The sequence below is a fragment of the Equus quagga genome, chromosome 1 (assembly GCF_021613505.1).
Source record: "Equus quagga isolate Etosha38 chromosome 1, UCLA_HA_Equagga_1.0, whole genome shotgun sequence".
NCBI classification, from domain to species: Eukaryota; Metazoa; Chordata; class Mammalia; order Perissodactyla; family Equidae; genus Equus; species Equus quagga.
Window position 1 is genome coordinate 129,410,191 of NC_060267.1, and position 25,620 is coordinate 129,435,810.

Below are 25,620 nucleotides of genomic sequence, written 5' to 3' on the forward strand. Positions count from 1 at the left end.
AAAAGATGCTTCTAAGACGATGCTAAAGAGTGTACTGCCTATATTTTCTTCTAGGAGTTTTATGATTTAACATCTTAACTTCAAGTCTTTAATCCCTTTTAATTTTTGTGGATGGCAAAAGACAATGGTCTACTTTCATTCTTTCGCATGTGGCTGTCCAGTTTTCCCAACACCAGTTATTGAAGAGACTTTCTGTTCTCCATTGTATGTTCTTGGCTCCTTCGTCAAAGATTAGCTGTCTGCAGATGCGTAATTTTATTTCTGCATGTTCAATTTTGTTCCATTGATCTGTGTGTCTGTTTTTATGCCAGAACCATGCTGTTTGATTACTATAGCTTTGTAGTATATTTTGAAGTCAGGGATTGTGATGCTTCCAGCTTTGTTCTTTTTTCTCAGGATTGCTTTAGGTATTTGGGGTCTTTTGTTGCCCCATATGAATTTTAGGATTCTTTGTTCTATTTCTGTGAAGAATGTCATTGGGATTCTGATTGGGATTGCACTGAATCCATAGATTGTTTTAGGCATTATGGACATTTTAATGATGTTTATTCTTCTAATCCATGTGCATGGAATATCTTTTCATTTCCTTATGTCATCAGCAATTTTTTTCAATAATGTCTTACAGTTTTCATTGTATAGGTCTTTCATCTCCTTGGTTAAATTTATTCCTAGATATTTTATTCTTTTTGTTGTGATTGAAGTAGGATTGTATTCTTTTTTTTCTCTCTTCACCCCAAAACCCTCCCATACATAGTTGTATATTCTAGTTGTAGGTCCCTCTGGCTGTGCTATGTGGGGCGCCGCCTCAGCATGGCCTGATGAGTGGTGCCATGTCCGCGCCCAGGATCAGAACTGGCAAAATCCTGGGTCGCCGAAGCAGAGTGTACGAACTTAACCACTCGGCCATGGGGCTGGCCCCAGGACTATATTCTTGAGTTCACTTTCTGTTAATTCATTACAGAGTATAGAAATGCAACTAATTTTCATAAGTTGATTCTGTACTCTGCAACTTTGCTGTAGCTGTTAATTATTTCTAATAGTTTTCCAATGGATTCTTTAGGGTTTTCTATATATAAAACCATGTTGTCTGAAAACAGTGAGTTTCACTTCTTCACTGCCAATTTGGATACCTTGATTTCCTTTTCTTGCCTCATTCCTCTGGCCAAAATTTCCAGTACTATGCTGAGTAAGAGTGGCAAGAGTGGTCACTCTTGTCTTGTTCCTGTTCTCAGAAGGATGGCTTTCAGTCTTGTACTGTTGAGTATGACGTTGGCTGTGGGTTTGTCATATATGGCCTTTATTATGTTTAGGTACTTTCCTCTATACCCATTTTATTGCGAGTTTTTATCATAAATGGATGTTGGGTCTTGTCAAATGCTTCCTCTGCTTCTATTGAGATGATCATGTGGTTTTTGTTACTCATTTTGGTAATGTGGTGTATCACACTCATTGATTTGTGCATGTCGAACCATTCCTATGTCCCTGGTATAAATCCCACATGATCATGGTGTATGATCCTTTTAATGTATTGCTGATTCGGTCTGCCAATATTTTGTTGAAGATTTCTGCATTTAGTTCCTCAGCAATACTGGCCTGTAATTTTCCTTCTTTGTGTTGTCCTTATGTGGGTTTGAGATCAGATGATGTTGGCCTTGTAAAATGTTTTAGGAAGTGCTCCATTTTCTTCAATTTTTTGGAATAGTTTGAGAAGGACAGGTATTAAATCTTCTTTGAATGTTTGGCAGAATTCTCCAGGGAAGCCATCTGGTCCTGGATTTTTATTTTTGGGGAGGATTCTGATTACTGTTTCAATCTCTTTATTTGTGAATTTTCTACTCAGACTCTCTATTTCTTCTTGATTCAGTTTTGGGAGGTTGTATGAACCTAAGAACTTACCCATTTCTTCTAGATTGTCCAATTTATTGGCATATAGTTTTTCGTAGTATTCTCTTACAATCCTTTGTATTTCTGTGGTATCTGTTGTAATTTCTTCTCTTTCATTTCTAATTTTATTTATTTGAGTCTTCTATCGTTTTTCTTAGTGAGTCTGGCTAAGGGTTTGTCAATTTTGTTTACCTTCTCAAAGAACCAGCTCTTAGTTTCGCTGATCCTTTCCACAGTTTTCTTTTTGTTTCTATTTCATTTATTTCTGCTCTAATTTTTATTATTTCCCTCCTTCTGCTGACTTTGGGCTTTGTTTGTTCTTCTTTTTCTAGTTTTGTTAGGTGTAGTAAGATTACTTACTTGAGATTTTTCTTGTTTGTTAAGGTGGGCCTGTATCACTATGAATTTCCCTCTTAGGACCACTTTTGCTGCATCCCATATGAGTTGCTATGGTGTATTTTCATTTTCATTTGTCTCCAGACATTTTTTTATTTCTCTTTTAATTTTTTCAATTACTATTGGTTGTTCAGAAGCACGTTGTTTAGTCTCTACATGTTTGTTACTTTCTCAGCTTTTTTCTTGTAGTTCCTTTTTTTTTTTTTTTTTTAAGATTGGCTCCTGAGCTAACAACTATTGCCAATTCTTTTTTTTTTTAATTCTTCTTCCCAAAGCCCCCAGTACATAGTTGTAGATTCTTGTTGTGAGTGCCTCTGGTTGTGCTATGTGGGATGCTGCCTCAGCATGGCCTGATGAGCAGGGCCATGTGCACACCCAGGATCCAAACCACTGAAACCCTGGCCCGCTGAAACAGAGCACATGAACTTAACCACTCAGCCACGGGGCTGGCCTCTCTTGTAGTTCATTCTAGTTTCATAGCATTGTGGTTAGAAAAGATGCTTGATATGATTTCAATCTTCTTAAATTTATTGAGGTTTGCCTTGTTTCCCAAAATATGATCTTTGAGAATGTTCCATGCACACTTGAGGAGAATATGTATTTTGCTGTTTTTGGATGGAGTGTTCTATATGTATCTATTAAGTCCATCTGGTCTAGTTTTTCATTTAATTCTACTATTTCCTTGTTGACTTTTTGTCTGGATGATCTGTCCACTGATGTAAGTGATGTATTAAGGTCCCCTACTGTTATTAAATTGCTGTTAATATCTGCTTTTAGGTTTGTTAATAGTTGCTTTATGTACTTTAGTACTCCTGTGTGAGGTGCACGTGTGTGTATATATATATATATATTTCTTTTTTTTAAAGATTGGCAGCTGAGCTAACAACTGTTGTCAATCTTCTTTTTTTTCCCCCTTCCCAAAGCACCCCAGTACATACTTTTATATCCTAGTTGTGAGTGCCTCTGGCTGTGCTATGTGGGATGCTGCCTCAGCATGGCCTGATGAGCAGTGCCATGTCCACAGCTAGGATCCCAACTGGTGAAAACTTGGGCCACCAAAGCAGAGTGCATGAACTTAACCACTCAGCCACAGGGCTGGCCCCTGCATATATATTTATAAGTGTTATGTCCTCTTGGTGGAATGCCCCTTTTATCATTATATATTGCCCCTCTTTGTCTCTCATTGCCCTTTTTATCTTGAAGTCTATCTTGTGTGATACAAGTAGGGCAATACCTGCTTTCTTTTGTTTGCCATTAGCTTGAAGTATCATCTTCCATTCCTTCACTCTGAGCCTGTGATTGTCTTACAGTTGAGAGGTGTTTCCTGGAGGCAGCATATTGTTGGGTCTTATTTTTTAATCCATCCAGCCACTCTGTGTCTTTGGATTGGAGAATTCAAGCCATTTACATTTAGAGTGATTATTGATATATGAGGGTTTAATGCTGCCATTTTATCACTAGTTTTCCAGTTGTTCTGTATTTCCCTCATTTCTCATCCTGTGTATTTCTGACTGCTAATTCAGCTTGGTGGTTATTTACGACGGTTTTCTCAGTTTTCTCTTTATTTATCACTTGTGTCTCTGTTCTGATTTTTTTTTAGTGGTTACCATGAGGTTTGTATAAAAGATCTCCTAGATGAGATAGTTCATTTTCTGATAGCCTCTTATTTCCTTAGTCTAAGCAGGTTCCATCCCTTTCCTCATCCCTGTCTAAGTTATTGGTGTCACAACTTATTTCATTTTTTGTTGTGAGTTTGTGGTTATAATGAAATGATTATTGATGTTTTCCTTCCTTTTATCTTTAATGCTATAATTGTTTGCTAACCTGTTCTGATAGAGAGCTGGAATTTTCTGATTTTGTCTGCCTATTTATCTCCTTGCTCAAAGCTTTGTAAACTCCTTTTTTTTTTTTTTTCTAGGTATGAGGGCCTTCTTGATCATTTCTTGTGGGGGAAGGGTCTTATGGTGATGAACTCCCTTAGCTTTTGTTTTTCTTGGAAAGTTCTTATTTCTCCACCACATCTGAAGGTTATTTTCATTGAACAGAGTATTCTTGGCTGAAAGTTTTCATCCTTCAGAATTTTGAATGTATCATTCCACTCTCTCCTACCATGTAGGGTTTCTGCTGAGAAATCCACTGAAACGCTGATAGTGGTTCTTTTGTAAGCTATTTTCTTCTGCCTTGCTGCCCTTAATATTTTGTTTTTGTCATTGACTTTTGCCAGTTTTACTAATTATATGCCTCGGAGAAAATCTTTTAACACTGATGTAATTAGAACTTCTGTTAGCTTCTTTTATTATTAAAGATTTTATTTTTCCTTCTTCTCCCCAAAGCCCCCTGGTACATAGTTGTGTATTTTCAGTTGTGGGTCCTTCTAGTTGCGGCATGTGGGATGCTGCCTCAGCATGGCCTGATGAGAGATGCCATGTCCACACCCAGGATCCGAACTGGCAAAACCCTGGGCTGTCAAAGCAGAGCACACGAACTTAACCACTCGGCCATGGGACCAGCCCCAGCTTCTTTTATTATTATTCCAGCTCCTTCCCCAGATTTGGGAAGTTCTCTGCTATTATTTCTTTGAACATGCTCTCTGGTCCTTTCTCCCTCTGGAATGCCTATAATCCTTATATTGCATTTCCTAATCGAGTCATATATTTCTCAAAGAATTTCTTCATTTCTTTTTAGTCTTAGTTCTCTCTCCTCCATCTGAAGCATTTCTATGTTTCTGTCCTCTAAATTGCTAATTCTGTCCTCCATGATGTCAGCTCTGTTATTTTTCTTTATCTCATATTGTTTTTCACCTCCAACATTTCTGATTGTTTTTTATAGTTCCAATCTCTTTTGTGGAGAATTCCCTCTGTTAATTTTATTCCTGATTTCATTGAACTTTCTGAGTTTTCTGGTAACTTGCTGAGTTTTTTTATGATAGCTAGTTTGAATTCCGTCATTTAGATTGTAAATTTCTATGCCTTTAGGATGGACTTTTGGGGGCTTGTCACTTTTCTTCTGGTCTGGAGTGTTAATATACCTCTTCATACTATTTGATCGGGTAAGATTTGTCCTTTCACATACTGGTAGTATCTGGTTACAGATGCCACCTGCTGCCATGGGTGGGGGGGTAGGGGTGGCAGGAGCTGTGTATTCTGGGCCTGCTGTGATCCCTGACAGCTATGCCTATCCTTCGGAAGCTATGCTGACAGGGCCTGTCTGTGTTGGCACACTTGCCGCCACTGCTTTATAAATGTATGTGCAGGTGCTCTGGCTGGGGTCTCTTGCTCAAGCCAACCTGCTGAGCTGATGTGCCAGGCAGGAGGAGGGGCATTTTGTTTTGCATGCATGATCCCAGGGTGCACTCCCACTCTTCACTCACTCTCTGCCCTCCTGGGGTGCTCAGCTTGGTGAAGATGCCCACACAATTGCTTAGGTTCCTCAGTGTGGAGCTTTCCCACAGGCTGGGAGGCAATTTCAAGAACTAAGGCGTTCCTGCAGAGGGCAGGCCCTCCCCACCCCTCACCCAAGCTGCATGCGGTCCTGTGACCTAGGTTGCTGCCATTGGGGGAGGGAAAGGAGATCCCATTACCTCCTTCCACTGCCTCCCAGGGGGGTCCAGCACCTCCACCTTCAGAAGTATGGTTGTGTGGATCTCTCAGACTTCTGTTGTGTCGTGTGAATGTCCTCTGTTGGTTTATGTGTGTCCTTTTCATTGTATCTTAGCGGGGAGAGTCCAAGGGAAGAGCTCACTCTGCCATGATGCTTACTTCACTCTCCCTACTGGTCTAACTTTTTTTCTTAAATCTGGCATTTATATTTTTAGTTTTCAAGAATTCTACTTGCACTCTGCTCCTTTTTAAAAATAGCCTCTTTATCTTGTTTCATCCATGAAACACTCTATCTTCCTGAAGAAATTATTTATACTTTTTTTTTAAGATTTTATTTTTTCCTTTTTCTCCCCAAAGCCCCCCGGTACGTAGTTGTATATTCTTGGTTGTGGGTCCTTCTAGTTGTGGTATGTGGGACGCTGCCTCAGCATGGTTTGATGAGCAGTGCCATGTCTGCGCCCAGGATTCGAACCAACGAAACACTGGGCTGCCTGCAGCAGAGCGCGCGAACTTAACCACTCGGCCACGGGGCCAGCCCTATTTATACTTTTTTAAAAATAGTTTTCTTCTGCTTCTCATATTTTTCCTGTTTCTTCTCCAGTCACATTTTCTGTTTGCTTTTTATTTGTTTTGATCTCTGTCTTTCTCAGCAGAGAATTTCCTCAAAAGTTTGGTGATCTTGGTTGTCTCTTCATTTTCAAGGGTGAGGCAATACAAAGCTGACAAAGCTCTGTGTGCACATGCAGGGCTTGTTACCTGCTGGGCTGCACCGTGGCAGTTTATTGTGAGACCTTCAAATGTCACTATCAGTAAGTATTTTCTCTTGGTCTGATCAGTTCCCCCAGAGAAGAATCCTCTAACCTCCTTTCTAGGGAGTATAAACCTGGTGACCAGCATTCTGATTCAGTATACAGACTTTCATTTAATTCTCCCACCTTTTTTTCAGTAAGATGTTCAGACCCTGCCCTCAGCCATGTCTGAAGTACCCCAGTCTAGAGACTCTCCATTTCAGCCTCCAGAGAACAAACCTCCAGTCTTTTTGTGGGAGGAAAGAGATACCTGTCTGTCTGCATGGACCAAGGGAAGAAAACGAAGGTTGAATGATTCCTCATATAAACTTTCAATCCTGTTTTTAGCACCACCCAACACTCCTGCCCTGGCTAAGAGGTACTAAGTGCCTCTGACAACTGTGCCACAGTATTAACTGGCTTTTTTTGGCTTCCTTCACACCACCTCCCCCTTGCAGCCCCTTAAAAAAGAAAGAATGAAAACCCAAATCTCTTATCATTCAATTATCTGTTTTACATTTTCCAAAATTTTGTTGACATCTACTATCTGCTATAGTCTCCATTCCCATTCTCTTTGTCCCTGTGGCCTCATGTCTTCTATAATCCTTTACTATGAACGGGTCCATTTTACTATATTTAATCAAAAGTTTACTGCCTCCCTTTTAAAACTCTTTTCCTTTGACTTCTAGGATACCACTCATTTCTACTACTTTTATGTGTTTGCCCATTCCTTTCTTCTCAGCTTTTCATTGGCTTTCCTTTCTTCCAATTGTGATCTAATATGTGTTACAGCTCAATAGCAAAAACCAAACAATCTGATTAAAAAAACAGGCAAAAGATCTAAATAGACGTTTCCCCAAAGAAGACATACAGATGGACAACAAATACATGAAAAGATGCTCCACACTGTTAATCATCAGGGGAATGTAAATCAAAACCACAATGAAATACCACTTCACATCTGTTAGAATAGCTGCTATCAAAGATAAGAAATAACAAGTGTTTGTGAGAATGTGGAGAAAAGAGAACTCTTGTGCACTGTTGGTGGGAATGTAAATTGGAACAGAGACTATGGAAAACAGTATGGAGCTTCCTCAAAAGATTGAAAACAGAACTACCATATCATCCAGCAATTTCACTTCTGGGTATTTATCAGAAGAAAATGAAAATACTAACTTGAAAAGATATACGTACCCCCATGTTCACTGCAGCATTATTTACAATAGCCAAGATATGGAAACAACCTAAGTGTCTATCAACGGGCGAATGGATAAAACAAATTGTGGAATACATATACATGGAATATTATTTAGCCATAAAAAAGAACGAAATCTTGCCGCCTGCAACAACATGGACGGACCTTGAGGGCATTATGCTGAGTGAAATAAGTCAGACAGAGAAAGACAAATACCATGTGCTCTCTCTTATATGTGGAATCTAAAAAATATATATAGATATATTTAAAAAAAAAAAACTAAGCTCATAAATACAGAGAAGAAATTGGTGGTTGCCAGAGGCAGGGGGTGGGGAGTGGGCGAAAATGGGTGAAGGTAGTCAAAAAGTTCAAAAAAAAAACAACAAAAAGGCTTTAGGCAAAACGAAGAACACAAAAGACATATGTGAAAGAACTGATAGATTTGACTTCAAATAAATGAAAATTTTCTGTATGATTAACCTTATCATAAACAAAGGTAAAGGGCATGTGACAGACACGGAGAAAATATCTGAAAAACAATAAATGAACTCATTCATTCATTGAACAATTAATTAGGGAGTCCCTACTATGTGCCAGACATTGTCCTAGGTGCTGGAAACATTAGAATGAACAAATCACAAAATCCCTGCCCTCCTAGTCTTACATTCTAATAGGGCAGGGAGGGACAGGCAATAAAGAAATAAACCAACAGTATGTCAGATAGTAGTTACGGAGAAAAATAAAACAAGGAAGGAGGAAAGGGAGTATAGAGAAGGCAAGCAAAGATGTGAAGCCCTCCAAAAATGAGTAAGAAAAAGTCAAACACCACAATAGAAAAAGGGGCAAAGAATAGCAACACAGAATTCACAATTCCAGCAAACATGCGAAACTCATGGTCTACTCACTGAAACAATGCCCTAGCATTATTTGCCCACCAGATTGGCAAACATTCACTACTGAGATGGGTAGGTAAACGAGTAATCCGGTGTCCTTCTGGTGGGAATGTAAATCAGTATCACTTTTTTTAGAGGGCAATTTGGCAGGATGTCTCCAAATGTTGAAAGCGCATGTCCTTTAACCCACACCCTTCTGCGTATCACTCTGGAAAGAGAGAAACTTATACAAAGATTTCCAATGCAGCACTGTGTCCCCTGAGGTAGGGGTGGGGGAACAGAATATAAAATTTTTATGGTTCTACAAAGCCAAAAAAAAAAAAAAAAAGTGCGTTAGTCTTCAAGATCTGTCAACAACAAAAACTCTTTTTTAATGGCATTAACTACCTACTACACTTGAATAATTTCTAAATGTTGATACCTAGTCTACCTCTCTCTCTTAGGTCCCAGAATCTTACTGTTTAACAACTTCTCAGACATCTTCACCCAGAAATCCCACCAGGATCTTAATCTCGCCATGTCTAAAACTGAATTTATCTTCTCTTCTTTTCTCCTAGATGGATTTGGTATCTCTCCTCTTGTCTTCCATAGCTCTTCATTCATATCTCTATTATCCTAGATTGCAAGTATCTATTTATGTCTACTTTTCCCAACATAGTATGAACTCTTTGAGGAATATACTCATGCCTTCAAATATTTACTATGCACCAGTTACAGTGCTGGGTACTCCTGACAGATTATCAAGATAAATGTGATAATTTAGGGTCTAGTGAAAGCAGGTAGGTATCTTATTAATAATTTAATTCCCAACACAGTTCTGACATGTAACACAGGTTCCACAAATGCTTGTTACATGAATACAGCAAATAATAATATAATATAAACAAAGACTTTGAAAGCCATTCCAATCTTTTTCTAGTATGTTAAAGATCTAAGAACCATCTTGTCTAAAAAATTATAAATACATATTAGGAGTAATTTATTGCTCGAAACTCCCTCATCCTTAGAACAAAATCTGAAGTCCCTGCCATGACCTACAAGGTCTATATGATCTAGCCCAGGAGTCAGCCAACTACAGGCCTGCAGGGCCAAACCCAGCCTGCTGCCTATTTGGTAAATAAAGCTTTATATGAACACAGCCAAGTCCAATCATTTACCTATTGTCCATTGCTGCTTTCCACTACAATGGCAGACTTTAGTAGTTGCAGCAGAGACCCTAGAGCCTGCAAAGTCTAAATATTTACTATCTGGTCCTTTATTTTTTTTTAAAAAAGCAATTTTATTGTTCTAAAACTCCAATTTTAGACCTGCCTTGGGTATTTACACGGTTTCTTTCTATTTCACATACTCTTTCTCCAAATACATGTACAACTCACTCAGCTTAGTCTAGAATCTGTTCAAATCCCCTTGACTACCTTTGTCGCTCCCTATTGCCTTATATTCTTTTATTTTTCTTTGGTGGACTTATCACTACCCGACATACTATTAGTTTATTAGCTTTTGTTGCCTCAAGAAAATGTAAACTCCATGAAGGCAAAGCTTTCTTTGTCTTGTTCATTTCTATACCCCTAACAACTACTAAATAATGCCTGACATGTAGATTGTAGATGCTTAATAAACATTTGCTGAATGAATGAATTGAGCATCTATTTTTAAAGAGCTAAAACTTGGAAAAAGTAATCTGAATGTTTTCCTTATTCTTATAACTAAGGATTAAATACATATAAAAAGTTTTAAGCAGTACTAGTATACAAGTGCTAAATAATAATTACCTACTGCTATTATCACTACTGAAATTATTTAAGGTTATACTATCAAATCTAGTGAATCATTAGTGGCCTGTGATTAAAGAATTAACAAAGAGAATATTGTTTTTAAAAAACTTTAATCAGGGCCAGCCCTGTGGCCGAGTGGTTAAGTTTTGCAAGCTCCGCTGCAGCGGCCTCGCGTTTGGCTGGTTCAGATCCTGGGCGTGGACATGGCACTGCTCGTTAGGACACACTGAGGCGGTGTTCCACATGCCACAATTAGAAGGACCCACAACTAAAATATACAACTATGTACTCGGGGGATTTGGGGAGAGGAAGCAGGAAAAAAACACAAAACTTTCTAATCACTGGTTCTCAAACTTGTGGTAGAGACTCAATTCTTCAGGAGTACTAAGTCAGAGACCTCTCAGAGACTCAAAAGAGAACTTCCATGTAATGATAACTGCAGGTCTTAAAAGAGCTATTTGCCTTGGCACAACTGTAAGATAAAGCAGAGGATTTTCTTTCTTTTTTAAAACTCCCTCTTTTTGAGGGATACTATAGAGAGATAATTATTCATGTTTCCCTATTTTAAAACCATATTTATTTATTGTGAAAAATAACACTCAGAAAGGGGCATAGAACACAATGGTGCAAAGTTAATAAATTTTTTTTAAAGCAAATGTCTATATGACTACAGCCCAAATCCAGAAATAGAACCTAACCATGCTCCCCACTGCTACCCCGCCAAAGCCTTCCACATACTCCTTTCCAATCAAAACTCCACAAAGGTAACTACTACCTTAACTTTTATAGTATTTAATTTCTTTCATTTCTTTATAGTCACACTATCTAAATATACATGACTGAATAATTTAATATAATTTTAGTGGTTTTGAGCTTTAAATAAATAGAATACTATAGTATGTACTCTTTTGTGTCAAGAGTTCTTTCATCCAATATACCTCAGTGTATTCATCCATTTGACTACCGGAGGTCTTCTAGGTTATTTCCAGTTTTGAACTAGCGTAAATAACGCCACTGCAAACATTTTAAATTTGTACCTGATATATATATGTAGGCATTTCTGTATAGACCCTACCAAGGAGTAGAAATCATGGGTCTAAAAAGTTTGACAACATTTGAGAACCATCACCTAAGCACTTAGTTTAGTAAGAAAACATATGATGGAGTTGCAAAAACTGTCAAATCTTGTCAAAGACTGAATAAGAAGAGAGCCAAATTTATTTCTTGGTTGATAAAAATAAATTATATACTACCTATATTGCCATGTGGCACAAAATAAAAACAAGAAACAATGCAAACAATGCATTTCAAAGAAGCTCAAAGGAGCACAGGTGTGCCTAGACTGGATTAAGTTCTTTTAATTTTTCCCTGCTCTTCTCTTGGATTAAGTTCTTAAAGCTAAAGAGCCATTTACCTTACATGACAGCCACAAGCAATTGAAAGCAAAAGATAAACTCAAATAGTACTGACTATCAGATACTGATGTCAGTTGCCTAGGGATCTTAAACAAACTGAAAGAAGAGTAGATGAATATAAAAGAACTACATAAACTGCTGTTGTAACTGCCAGCTTGGAAAATAGAATAGGCTGGAGTACTAGTAGAATATTAGTAAATTTCAAAGTCAGGTGTCATTCAAAAAATAATATTATGACTAGGACATCAAAATAATGTGCTTGAGATCAAAATTTTTAAATGGCATACTCGTATTTAAAAAGTTAGATAATCTCCAGATTGTCAGAAACATATTACTTTAACAGGAACAACAAAGCTAATCAATCAGCTTTCACTATCCTGAGACTGGGAATAAAAAGGAGGAAAACAAGGTACTTCAACAAAAAAGTTCCCATAACACCCTTCTTTACCCCTGCCAACAAGCTTTCTACCTACCAGTTAACATGTATTTCTGTGTACCAGGCACTACTTAGAGCACTTAGTAAATAGGATCTTATTTAATTCTCATAATAATCCTATGAAGTAGGTACTACCATTCCATTTAATAAATGAGGAAATTAAGATTTAAAGAGGTCATAATGCCAGCAAGGGACCAAATGAGAATTCACATGAAGGTTCCTCTGATTTAAATCTAAACATCATAAATAAAAATGAGCTAAAGTTACCTAAATGATCATTAAAGGGAAATACGGCAAAGAAACTGAGATTAGAATAAACAAGATACAGTTAAAGTAAAAGTTAACAATCAGCGTTTGATATCAAGCCAACAATTTATTTCTCTTCAGAGAGCAGGAGTTCACAAAGCAGAAATAGACTTTTTAGAACCTCACAGAGGAGGCCCTGTGAGGTTGCTAAATTTAGTACAGACTTTCACAAGGTTATTCATTTCTACAGCAAAATAAAATTGGTTAAAGCAATTCTTGCTACAGAAGATAGTCTGCCTTTTCATAACAACAGTTCCAGAAAGCTATTTGTCCTAAAACCAATGAATAAGGAAGAACAAAATAGAAAAAACAAAATTTAGAATTTGAGGATAGATTTAAAACTAAATGAAATGGACCAATTTCAAGAACACAGAAAATATCTTTTTTTAAAAAAAGGAAGAGTCTACATACCAAAACACTGTTGGCATGAACTTAAGACTATCTTCTGTGCAGTTACACTGGGAGAAAAATCTGGTAAAAATGTTGGAAAGCAAGCTGACTGGGGAAATGCTTGGTACAACAAAACAATAAACAAAACCCTCCAATATACCCTAGATTGGACAACTACTCTAAGAACGAAGAAATAAAGAATAGCAACATCTAATTTAAACTCAAGAGTTTTCCTATAATAGGGACATAAACTACTATGAGCAGGAATTACACCAAATGTTTTCTAGTCTTTGTCATAAATAAATTGCTTTGGCTTAGAGAAATAAAAGTTCAAAAAATGAAAATTCAGGAATCTGTTTCAAGTAGAACATATAATCAGAATAATCCAGAGATTGTTCAGAGAGGCTGATCTCATAGAGTGATGAAAAGTAAACAGTCACACAAGCAACACTGATTCAATGCATTACTCCAAATAAGGCAATTTCTATGTGAGAGCAAAGCCGTAAGAGAAAGGAGGACAGAATGAGAGAAGCATAACAGACAGTGACTGTAATTTCAAAATGGGGGTGGGAGGCAGGGAGAAAATTCTTTAAAAATCAAGAAAAAACAATAAAACATGAAATATTAAGAGCACTAGACTTTTGCCTAATAAGAAAAACCATTAAGTCTCACAGTAAGAATGGATTAAGAATACAAAGATATGAGGTTTATTTCAGGGCACTTAACTCCATCGTCAAAAGGCAGATGCCCTTGGGGGAAGGGGCAGTTTGTCTCTCCAAAGCAGACCTCAGAGGAAAGTTTCTCTGGCATCCAGCAGTGATGCCTCTGCCCTCACCAGGGCAAAGAACAGCAAGAGAAATCAAAGGGGCAGGCAGCAGCCCAGACAAGGCTGTCTTTCACTCTATGCCCACAAAGGGACAGTAGGTCTGCAGATCCTTAGATTCTCCACCTTTTACCCTTCATCCTCACTTGGCATACAAGTTAATCAAGTGACAGTTTAAGGAATATGCATAAAACAGATTTAGAGATGCACAATTTACAAGTTAATATACAATATAACATAACAATACAATATAAAACACAAGTTAATCAAGTGACAGTTCATGGAATATATATGAAACAGATTTAGAGATGCACAATTTCTTAACTCAGAAAGCACCTTTAACAGAACACAAAAGTCTCAATGTATTCATTAAGTTTATATGGTAAAGTCTGAGTAACTAAAATTTGAAGGGAACATGGAATGTGGAGTTCTGCTTAAACCAAATTTCATGCCTGAATCTCTAAAGAAGAAAATATTGCTAGAGCTTTTTAGCAAGTCCCACTAAAGTTACTCGCTAAGTCTAGATTTTATATGGTGTATTTTTCTGCATAAAATTTATTTCACAGTTCTGGAATTATGCAAAAGGCTATTTAAATCTGTTCAAAATCCAATTTCATTGCATGGGATTAAAAGCTTTTCTCCTAAAAGAGAATTAAAAGAAACACAGTCTGTTTTACCATAAAAGGAAAACAAACTGAAATGTATTTCAACTCATTTAATTTCCTCAAAATCACCTTATAAATGGAGAGAGCCAACAACCAAATTGTTCTCTTGTGGATTCATACACCTAAACTGAAAAAAATCTGTCGATATATTAAAAATAGATATGATGAATCCTATGGAAGTGAATTACTTGCTTTCTAATTTTTAAAACACAAGGCGAATTTATACTATACAAGCACATTAAATAATGAAAGTTAGGAACTTAACATTTACTTTTTAAAAGACTGGAAACAAGAATATGAAGTATCACTGCTCACAGAATATGCACGTCATGTTCAAGATCATAAATCAGTTCAAGATGCTTATCAATGAAAATAATAGCAAAAACGTTTGTGCGCTTGTCAAAAAATAATCCAAAATTGTTTCAAAAGTTCTCTTGAATAAAATTTTTGTTGAATTTGCCTTGCTTGCCTTAATACTTATGAAACACAACAATTTCTATAATGGCAACTTGTCATAAAATAACAAAAATGTCCCTTCTGTCAACAAATCAAACCAGAGGCAACCCTTACTATGCCACCTCTGGCTATCCAAATTTAAGGAGCCAAACAGATTTGGAAAATTTTGAGATACAACTGGTAGGTATCCTCATTAACCAAACTTTTGCTATTTATTACCGAAACTCAAGAACCAAACAGATTCAGATAATGGGCTATATCCCTAGATACCTGAATTCACACTCCAAACTTCTATTTGCACTTAGAAACCCAACGGATTCAGATGGTTAGGAACACTTGTATTTTACGTTTTCTGTTCTTTGGTTCACTCTTTGTCCACAAGAATAGGATTTCATCTTCTAATTTCCCCCTCTATGTACCACATTTTGCATTTTCCCATGCCCTTATAGTCCTCATAAACATCATTTTATTGGCTAATATTCCCACTGAGAGGATTGCTATAATTTACATAACTTCCCTCTAACTCTGAATATTTATTTGGCCAATTTCCCCCCATAACTATGATATAATAAAACTCTCCAAACATCTTTTTCTTTTATTTAAAACAAACATTATTCTGTGTTATAATTACAGCTAAATATTTTACGTATTTTATAATAATATTTTAAATGATTATTGCAAACTTAAAAACACACTTTTGATAGTTTTCTGTTCTTATTTCTTTGAGTTCAAAATATAAATCCCAAAAATTCAAAATAAAAATAACATTAAAAAAGGGCCACGTATAACAAAAGTAAGTATAAAATTCTTCTCCTAAAGATCTATATTTTAGATTATACATTCTACTTTTAGTTGGTTTCAGTGAGTACCAATTATTTTGCCCCAATTTCCTATAAAAGTGAGATTTAGAAATCAGAAGACCACAAAAAAGATGCACTACTATTTGCTTTACGAAAAAATTTTAAAGGACAAAGAAATATGCATGCCATATTTATTAATCAATTTACCTCAAAGTAATGTTAAACTTACACTCAACATTATAGTCTCTAAAATGGACAAAAACAGAAGCTCTTCTAAAATTATTAAATGAAATTCAGGTTTCTTTAAAGCATTTCTAAATAGTATAAATATTTGATCTGTTGAGTTTGCATCCACTATAATTACCAGGTGTGATCCTGACAACCCCCAAGTGCTCCTGAGATTATGTATGTGTGGGGGAGAACCATACATGCATGCACACCCAGAAAATGAATTTATGGGCATAAAAACATGGAAAATCACTCATTTCAAAACGAGAGCAAGCAGGAAGATAAAAATGCCTGACAAAGTGCGTCTGACAGGAAAAAATACAGACATTATCAATAAATCTTTACTACACATAGTGACAATTAATTGTCACTAAGAAGACTGAGAGAATATCACAACCTTGTGATTGTTACAGATTTAAGCAGCCATGTGATTTTCAAGTAAGAGGGAATTCAAGATACTTTTGTTCAGAATCCAGCAGAGGTCTAAACCACCTCAAAAGCCAACCTATCTTTAAAATATGATTAAAGATAGTCTTTGCACAACTTCCCAAGGGTAGGTAGTTGATGTTAGACTGTGGGACAGTCCACTGCTACTCCTGCCCTAAAAAGCTCCTGCCACCCTAAGGGCCATCTTCAGATCTGAGTGCCCAAACTAAATCATGGCTTTTGTGGTTTCATTTAATCATTTAAGAAATGTATTTAAGAACCTCAAAGGCCAAATCTGTGATAGTACTAGAACTTAAATAAACAGGTTAACGTTATTACTATCTCTTAAGTATCCACACAGAAAGTTTAGGTGCTTGACATTCTATTTTATTTCCCGCTCAATGACGATTTTTAATTAAAAAGCTTGAAACTTCCTGTTTTTTGCGAGCAATATGAAATGCTCACCTCCATCCGTGAAGGCAAATGCAACAAAAATATTTTTCTCAAAAGAGAGAAACGGAAACAGCATGAAAAGGACTGCTGCTGTCTGCAGATTGCCCTTTGTGCACCTCTACCATAGCAAACACATTGAGATCTTCATTGTCCCTCTCATTTTCCAATTTTAGCCCCTGACTTCATTAAAATCAATGTGAAAAATACTCTGTACTCACTCTGGCATTCTATGAATTGATGAATAAAAGTGCAGTCCCCGCCACTCTTTGAAAGCAAGTGCTCTAATAAAGAAAGAAACACCTTTAAGGATATAGCTTGTTGCTGTTTTTGAAAACCAACAGCAAAGGTAGGAAAACCGAAATATATTAACATGGGTAACTCTAAATAAGATTAATAAAAGTTTAATATATTTTAATACTAACAGCAGACATATTGTGGAGTTAAAGTTAAATAACTGAATATTATAATAATATAATCATTAATTTGTACCCTGAATGGTTAGCTTTTAAAGGTGCAGTTTCTATCCAAAGAGGTCAAGAAAACCACAGAAATATATTGCTTTAAAAAGCTTCTCCCACTTTTAAAATACGCCTTTCTCCATGAGAGCTTAACAAATATCCTTAAATAATTTTACAATTTAACATTTGTTCTTACTGCTCTCTAACAGTCCCTCTTCCAAACTATCCATCTTAGTCAAGAGGCAAAAAGTAAATATTTTAAGAATACCATAAAATAATGCCTAAAAATTTTAAGAAACTGATGAAATATTTTAATTTTTACACTTCCATTTCACCGTCTTCTCCTTTGAATCACTTAATCTGTACTTCATACATTATCAAAACATTACATTGTTTGTCTCTGCCCAAATGATTAAAATCAATGCCTGCACATTTTAAAATAAGAGCTTGGTAAATAGCTTTGCTCATGTCAAACAGAATTTGTTTTTTGGGGTTTTATTTGTTTTTTAAATAAGTGGAGAGAATCAAAACCTAACATAGTAGTTTAATAAAAGTTTCAGTCTTTTTCTTACAATAATGTTATTATTTACTTTGATTCAAAGAGTTAACTTCTGAATCTGGATAACATCCTTCAATTAGATATTTACAGCTTTCAAAACTACCAAACAGACTTTGGAAGTTCAAGTGTTAAAAACATATTCCAACATGATGACTCTCTAGAAGGTGTGAAAGCACTAAAACCTGTCAGAGAGGACAATGAATTAGCACCACGCTGACTGTAAAAGCCACTTTTCTCTTCATCCCCAACTCAACCCACCTCATCCTTCATCATCTCAACTTAGCTTGAAAGGCCAGCATCTCCTACTCTGATCGCTCATCAGTCTCTCTTGACATCCTTACTGACAGCCTTTTTCTTAACTTTCATACTCAAATCTATCATCATCCTTTATCTAGTTATATATGTTTATGTGTGTGTGTGTATAGTTATATATGGTTGTATATAACTGTATAGTTAAATACAATTATATTATACAGAGATACAATATAGCCCTTAAAAGAAAAAAAGGCTAACCGCAACAGAAATTTGAAATTAAAAAAAAAAAATCTAATAAATAGCATTTGCCAATTGGAGCCAAGAAAGCTAAAACAAGAGTCCTCAGTTGAATAGTTATTACCAAGGCAAAGAGTTGTTTTACATAAATCCTAAGCTATGATAACATTTTCAGAACTCAAACTACACGACACCACTGTTAAATATGAAAACTCATTTGAAACCAAGTTTTAACCTAACTAAAGGACTTTACAAAACTTATTTGAAACCAAATTCCAGGCTACATCACAGGACTTTAGATGATATTTGTTAATGCAGGACATCCCACCATCGCTCATCAAGCCAAAAATCCCCCTTTTATCTACTCTGATTTTAACATACGGACTCTACATTAAAATATTTACTATACTAATTTAAATAAAATGCAAGATTAATGTAAGAAGATACATATATGACTTCCACAAAGGCATCTCCTAAGACACATTAGATAAAAGTCTTTCAGAGAGTATATGTAAAGGATTTGGATCATGACACTTTTAATACTTCATTACTTGAATTCAGGCCCTTGGGAACTCACGTAGCCAAAATTATAAAAGATGTCACTGATAATCCAAAAAGATCAGATACTTATGGAGGGTTGTCTAGGATACTAAATAGGGCTATAGAAATGTAAAGAAAAAAACGGATAAAGAAACATAATAGAGAACCACGATACTTAAAATGTGTTTTATTTATACATACGAGTTTCCTATGAATTTTGATTTTCTGTATCTGTGTTGTCCAGAACAGTAGCCATTAGCCACATGTGGCTACTGAGCTTTTAAAAAGTGCTTAGAGCAAACTGAGATGTGCTATAAGTGTAAAATAAATATACACTGATTTCAAAGACTTTCTAAGGAAAAAACAATGTAAAATACCCCATTTTTAATCTTTTAATATTAAATACATGGTGAAATAATATTTTGAATATAGTAGGTTAAAGTAAATATGTTATTAAATACATTATTAAAATACATTATTAAAATTTTACTTTTATATTTTTAATGTGGCTATGAGGCATTTTTAAACTGTGTATATGGCTCTTATAATATTACTATTAGACAGTGCTTTTCTATACCCTTTAAGACATATTCAAATTATGTTTATCAGATAAGATAAAAAAAATTTACAGTACAGAACCTATGTTTACAGCAGCTACTTTAGATTTAAATAATTTCAAAAATGAAGTTTACTGGAGAAGCATTAGTAATCTTAACATCTCTGGACACTTCTGAAATATTCTCTTACAATTTAAAGAATTTTAGTTAAAATCATATCATATAGCACATTATGGCTACGGACTTTGGTAACAGTGGGATACTTGATAACTGGTTTCTTATTATATCACAAATGATTCAGAATAGACCCATCTTATTTCAAAATCCACTCTGTAACTAAATCTGGTGTAATGAAACTTTTGTGCAAATCCAGATATTTACTACTAGATTTATTTAAAGATATTCTATTAGTGACTCTTACACTACTCAATTTATCACCACTAAAAAAACAAACACACCAGCAAGGGAAAATAATTATAGGAAGGAGTATCTTAAAGTATCCAAAATATCTCATTCAGTCTTAAATCAAGGATTTGTCTACAACTATTCTTATCTAAATCAACTGGAATTGGCAAAAAATTTTGAGCACTAATTCAACAACTCTAAATAGTATAAAGATGATTCATTGTATATAAAAGGATTCTCTTAAGTGAAGGAATAGAATGTCCCCAGCTTGAGTTAACACTAACATTATTAATAAACACATGCTCAAATCAAAAGGGAGATGTATTTGAATAAAAAGTGTACATGTCAGGAAGAGAAAAAAAGGCAAAATAATGACAACAGGAAATATAAATTCATTTAAAGATGACAAGCTTCCAGAAGATGAAGACTAATTCATTTTACATGTTTGCTAAATACACTTAAAGAGAAATTAGTAATATTGGTGCAATGAATATAAACTACACCTTTAAAAATTCTCAAATTGAAATTCAATCAAACTGAAATTTTAAAATACCAATGCATTTTACAAAACATATATAGAATAGTCAAATAACAATGATTAATGAAATTTTTTTTTAATTTAGAGTTTCAAGATTCGTCATATATGTAATATTGGGTCTTGACTTGCAGCTCACATATACATGATTACCTGAGCCTATTTTGCCAGTTCTTGATGAAAAATAAACCAACGAAATGAAAACAAAACAAACAAAAAAGCACCTCCTAACTTTATCAGTTTGGTTGCTGCTCAGGTACTATAAAGATATCCCCTGATACATGGAAAAAATACTTAATAAGAAGTTCTCGGTATCAACCCTGACTTCTTCCACTAACTTCTGTATAAAAACTGAGATGAGAGACACATAGATTTGTAAACACAGAAGATAGTATTATTCATTCTGTAATCCAAGCATCTAATGCAGGATCTGGCACATAGTTGGTGCTCAATTAATGTTGGATGGATGGGGAGGGGAGAAGGATGAATAGGGATCTTTGTGACAGAAGGAATATAGAAACCACTGGGTAAAAAGTACCCCATGCAGTAGTAAAAAAAAACAATAGTGGCTGTCCATTTTTGGCAAGAGATAACACAAGCTCCCCAGAAAGAAGGGTCACAGTACAAAGAACTAACAAGGGATTTTTCAGATGGCAGAAAATGACTGACCCTGTTTTCTCTGATCAATGAAACGATAGATAAAGAAAGCAGTTTCTATGACATGTCCAAGGGCTCAATGGGCTCTTAACTAAACTCTTGGCTGGGAGGGGGGCAGGGCACAAACATTAAAAATGGGGGTCAATTATCCCCCGGAAGCAGTACTTAATGGAAGAAAACGGTAGTATAGTTCTTTGAAAAACATGGGGGGCGGGGGGAGCTATATTATATCATACAAGCCAATGCTAAAGTTGAACTTCATCATTTTCTTATAATTTGAATAATTGAAATTTCCATATAACAAGGGATATCCAACCACAGATCATAGCATGAAGAATTACAAAATAAATGGAAGCTTGATTTTAAAGGATAGGATTCCATGGTCTAGGAACAGCATGCTTTTCATTCCAAACACTTAAACCTTAAAATCCTGACCTCTCTATCCTGCTTAAATAGTAAAAGGATATCATGAAAGAAAAATATTTAAGTATTTTACACTACCTTTTTCTGTGCTCCCATTTATTTTAGGTAAGAAGTCATCAACTTGTATCCCTAGGATTAAGAGAGTGTGTCATTGCCTGATCAAAGAAAGTATTCCTTTAAAATTGGTCTCAAGTGTAGCCATGGCATTTTGTATTCCTCCTTAGATTGAGACTGTATAGAACACTTCAAATTTATTTTCACAAAAAGGGTTCAACTTGCCATTTTCTAACAAGTCAGATAAAAGGCTACAACTGCTTAGTAGCCTTCCACAGAACCTTAAAAGAAAAAGGATCCTGCTGTTTGTGTTTTTCTATTTAAATATCTCTAAGTAGAACATCTCAGCTGCATAAATTTCATTCACTTCAAGGACTAAACAATGGTGCCCACTGGTGGCAATCCAGCATATTTTTAAAGGAAATTTTCTGAAAGCGTGTAGATACTTTATACCTAATATTTAAAACATCCCTCTTAAGGAAAATAAGTAACTAATGTGAGGTAGTAAACATCAAAAGTTCAATGATAAAATTCAGCTTTAAATAAGAAATTTGATGACACCTACCTAAGCTGCTGCATTCTTTAAGAGTTTTCTCCTGAAGATGTTCTAACCGTACTGTAAATAAAAGTCCAAGAAAAAGGTATTTCACAGATTAAAAAAAAAAAAATCAAATCAAATCAATTTCTGGATTAGCTAATTTACCTTGTAAAGCTGTTAGCCTTTCATTGGTGAAGTCATTATCAGCTTGCAAAGCTTCTATTTTTGCCTGGAGCTCCTGTTCTTTTTCTTCCATTTCATCTATTTTATGTTGTAATTCTTTTTTCTCAGCTTGTCCCTTCTGTTGGATTTCTTCTTGTTTTCCCTCTGCCACCTATTGAGAAAGCAAAAGAAAATGCAGTTAGTTAATAAAACTTGAGCTTGTTTTAAGAGGCCCAAAGCAGGACTGCTTTTATTCACAAAAATTTCTAAGGAGAATATTCAATATTATAAAACATATTTATAAATGTCAAAATGATGTCAAAAATGACCTGCATTGGAGTCATGTCACCACATCACCTAGGACATAAAAACTTGCAGCAAGCAAACAGGCTCAATACACAGAGAGATAAGAGTCAAAATGAAAAGCTCCACATTTTTCAAGAGGGAAATAAGGTTTTCCCCTGATTACTACTGTTTCAATTACTATGCAAATGCTAAAATGTAACTTATTCTGAAATTTTAAGCAAAATTATGTTTAGCTAAAGCAATTATGATTACAAGCACTTTTCAAAACGACCTCCTTTTAACAAGACCAATCTTTAAAACTGTTATAGGTTAACCAACCACACAGAGGGGAGGTATGCTCTGGTCTTTTCTAACAAAAGTTTATCTTCTAGCCACTCAATCCATGGTTTGAATTATATAAAGATGGGTCTTCACAAACTCAGTTATAACATTTTATTGGGGCTTTTTTGCTAAGGAAGATTCGCCCGGAGCTAACATCCATTACCAATCCTCCTCTTTTTTTTTGGCTTGAGGAAGACCAGCCCTGAGCCAACATCTGTGCCAATCTTCCTCTATTTTGTATATGGGACACCTCCAGGGCATGGCTAGTGACTGGAGTAGGTCCACACCCAGGATCAGAACCTGCGAACCCAGGCCACCAGAAGCAGAGCCAAGGAACTTTAACCATTCAGCCATAGGGCTGGGCCCTCAGTTATAACATTTTAAAGGACAAACTTGAGTTACCTATGGTCTGGTGCCATCCTTATCTTAAATGTCCTATAGCTATATGGCGCTGCAGCTGAAGAGGAGTCAATAGCATCCCCGGAGGCTACAAGGGTTTAAGAAGATCACTTCAAGGTTCCCTCTGGGCTTGTTCTAGCACTAACATATCTGGGCCCTGCTTTTGGGACAGTCTAAAGATAAGCAGATGCAAGTTCAAAAAAATTCTGAATATCCTGGGTTTTGCTGATTATCAACTACTTCCTGTTATATATTAAAAGATGCCTATTGTGAAGTACTGACTATTTATTTCCATCCAGAGGAAATATGCCAACTTCTAAGACTTTCAATTATCTGTGGCAATGGGGTCTGAGCTAAACGACCTGATTTTTACTACAAATTTCAACCATTAGCAAATTTTATATCAACAACTATTCAGCAATACCTAAAATTTTAAGTTACCCAGTGTGTTAGGGACAATTAATAACATACTTTTATGTTTATGTTAACATTAACATGTTGAGTAAACACATACCTTTAATTTATCAGATAAATCTTTAATTTCATTAACTGCTCCATTATATTTATTGGCTAATTCTCTTAATTCTTCCTGAGTCCGTTCATTCATTTCTTTCAGGTGGGTACATTCATCTTCAGTATTACTCAGACTTCGCTGTAATTCAAATTTACAGGCAATTTAGAATAAATGCACATTCTAAATCCAATTTATAACAAGTGTAACTCTATGGGCTGTTCTAAATCAACATCTGCCCTGGATTTTATATAAGGCTAAGTTAAATAACACAAGGATTTCAATTTACTTCAGGTACCAGCCAAGACAGAAAATAAGACTAAGAATTTGGGGAGGGGTTTGGGAGGGAGGAGAAAAAAAGACACCAGGTAGGGAGGAGATGATACTACCTTTACATAATTATACTTTTATGACCATTAGCCTTGAAAATATTTTAAGCCTACTGATTGTTGAAAGCAAGTTTAATAACATGCACAATTAATTTAATAAGAAAATTAGGAGACAGCTAGCGACTTTCTTTCCTTGCATGTCCAATTACGACATGACAGTGAGTCAGTCACTCTGGCATGAGGCTGTTACAGAAGCTATCCCTACACTAAAGTATGCTTACCATTCAGTTTACAATGGGCACTTTACTAAATCCAGTAACAGATAAATTCTGTGGTAATTTTGCAGTGGTTCACAGGAATGAGTTGTATTATCAATTAGCTTGTCTATTGCTTTGAAATAGACAAAGCAATGAGAATCACATTTTGATTGTTCCTAAAAGACTCAGAAAGGACCACAGAGATAATTTCCCCTTTGAACCTCCAAAGTTAAGATAGTTTTCCTCTCTGGAGGATGGGTAAAATAATAACAGTGGTATAGGCTCTCCAACTTACACAGACTATCGTCAACTGGAAGAAAAGCAAAACAACGTGACAAGAGATCAATACCCTGGCACACGGTCCACTGAGTGGAGGCTGAATCCTAAACAGACTGCAAATATTAAGATTCCCTGATTAGGCCTCTATTTCCTCAATCACTGACTACAGATCATAAGCACCAGAGCTCACATGGTTATGTTGAGAATTCCTGACAATGAAAACAGCACACTGCTCCTTCCCAACTGATAAACAGGAAATCTTTCCTGGCTACATAACACTACTCAAATTTAAAATGTTCTGAAATGTAAGCAATTTTAGTAGAATTTTAAAATCATGCTACTATTTAGTATTTGTTAAATTGAAATTACCTCAACTTCTGAAAGTTTTCTAACCACATCAATTTTCTCCTGAAGAACCCGCCTCAGGGACTCTTTGGCTGTCGTCTCATAGTTGTGTTTATCCTCCTGTAATGCTATAAGTTCCTTCCGTAAACTATCATCCGTTTGATTCTAGGATTAAAAGATATTTATAATTACAGCCAAGTTATTTTTTTTAAAGTATTTACCATTTGAAAAAAAACACACTATGATGCTCCTTGAATTCTATATTAAAGTACTTTCAAACACAAATGATGTAGGCCTTGTTTTAATTGAAGCTGTATTTAAAAGTTGCATTAATAAATTATGTTTCACAAATATATTAATACACACTTTCAATGGAGAAAAAAATTCCAAGGAAATTGAGAATTTCTCCTAAATATACAAAATGAATGAACTCTTCTACTTGTCATATTCTCTGCAAGCCATACAATTTACACTTGTGGGCAAAAATAATCTCTTACCTTCAAAGGGGCCAAGCATTTTAAAACAATGGTTAAAACAAAAGGAATAAAAGTACCCTGGGGAAAAA

The 25,620-nt window shown here is 35.6% G+C and overlaps 1 protein-coding gene across 33 annotated transcripts in view; it reads right to left on the minus strand.

The window, feature by feature from the left end:
- Positions 1–25,620, minus strand: part of SLMAP (sarcolemma associated protein) — a 158,934-nt gene that overhangs the window by 40,310 nt on the left and 93,004 nt on the right. For 8 of the 33 annotated variants that reach the window (XM_046654893.1, XM_046654738.1, XM_046654755.1 and 5 more), the window contains 6 exons: positions 25,080–25,220; positions 23,849–23,986; positions 22,312–22,480; positions 22,174–22,224; positions 21,633–21,683; positions 17,147–17,209 (listed from right to left, as the gene is read on the minus strand). In XM_046654893.1, the coding sequence (XP_046510849.1) occupies positions 17,147–17,209; positions 21,633–21,683; positions 22,174–22,224; positions 22,312–22,480; positions 23,849–23,986; positions 25,080–25,220 (613 nt within the window). The remainder of the gene's footprint in view (positions 1–17,146; positions 17,210–21,632; positions 21,684–22,173; positions 22,225–22,311; positions 22,481–23,848; positions 23,987–25,079; positions 25,221–25,620) is intronic. The other 25 variants (XM_046654953.1, XM_046654962.1, XM_046654830.1 and 22 more) reach the window with 7 other exon arrangements.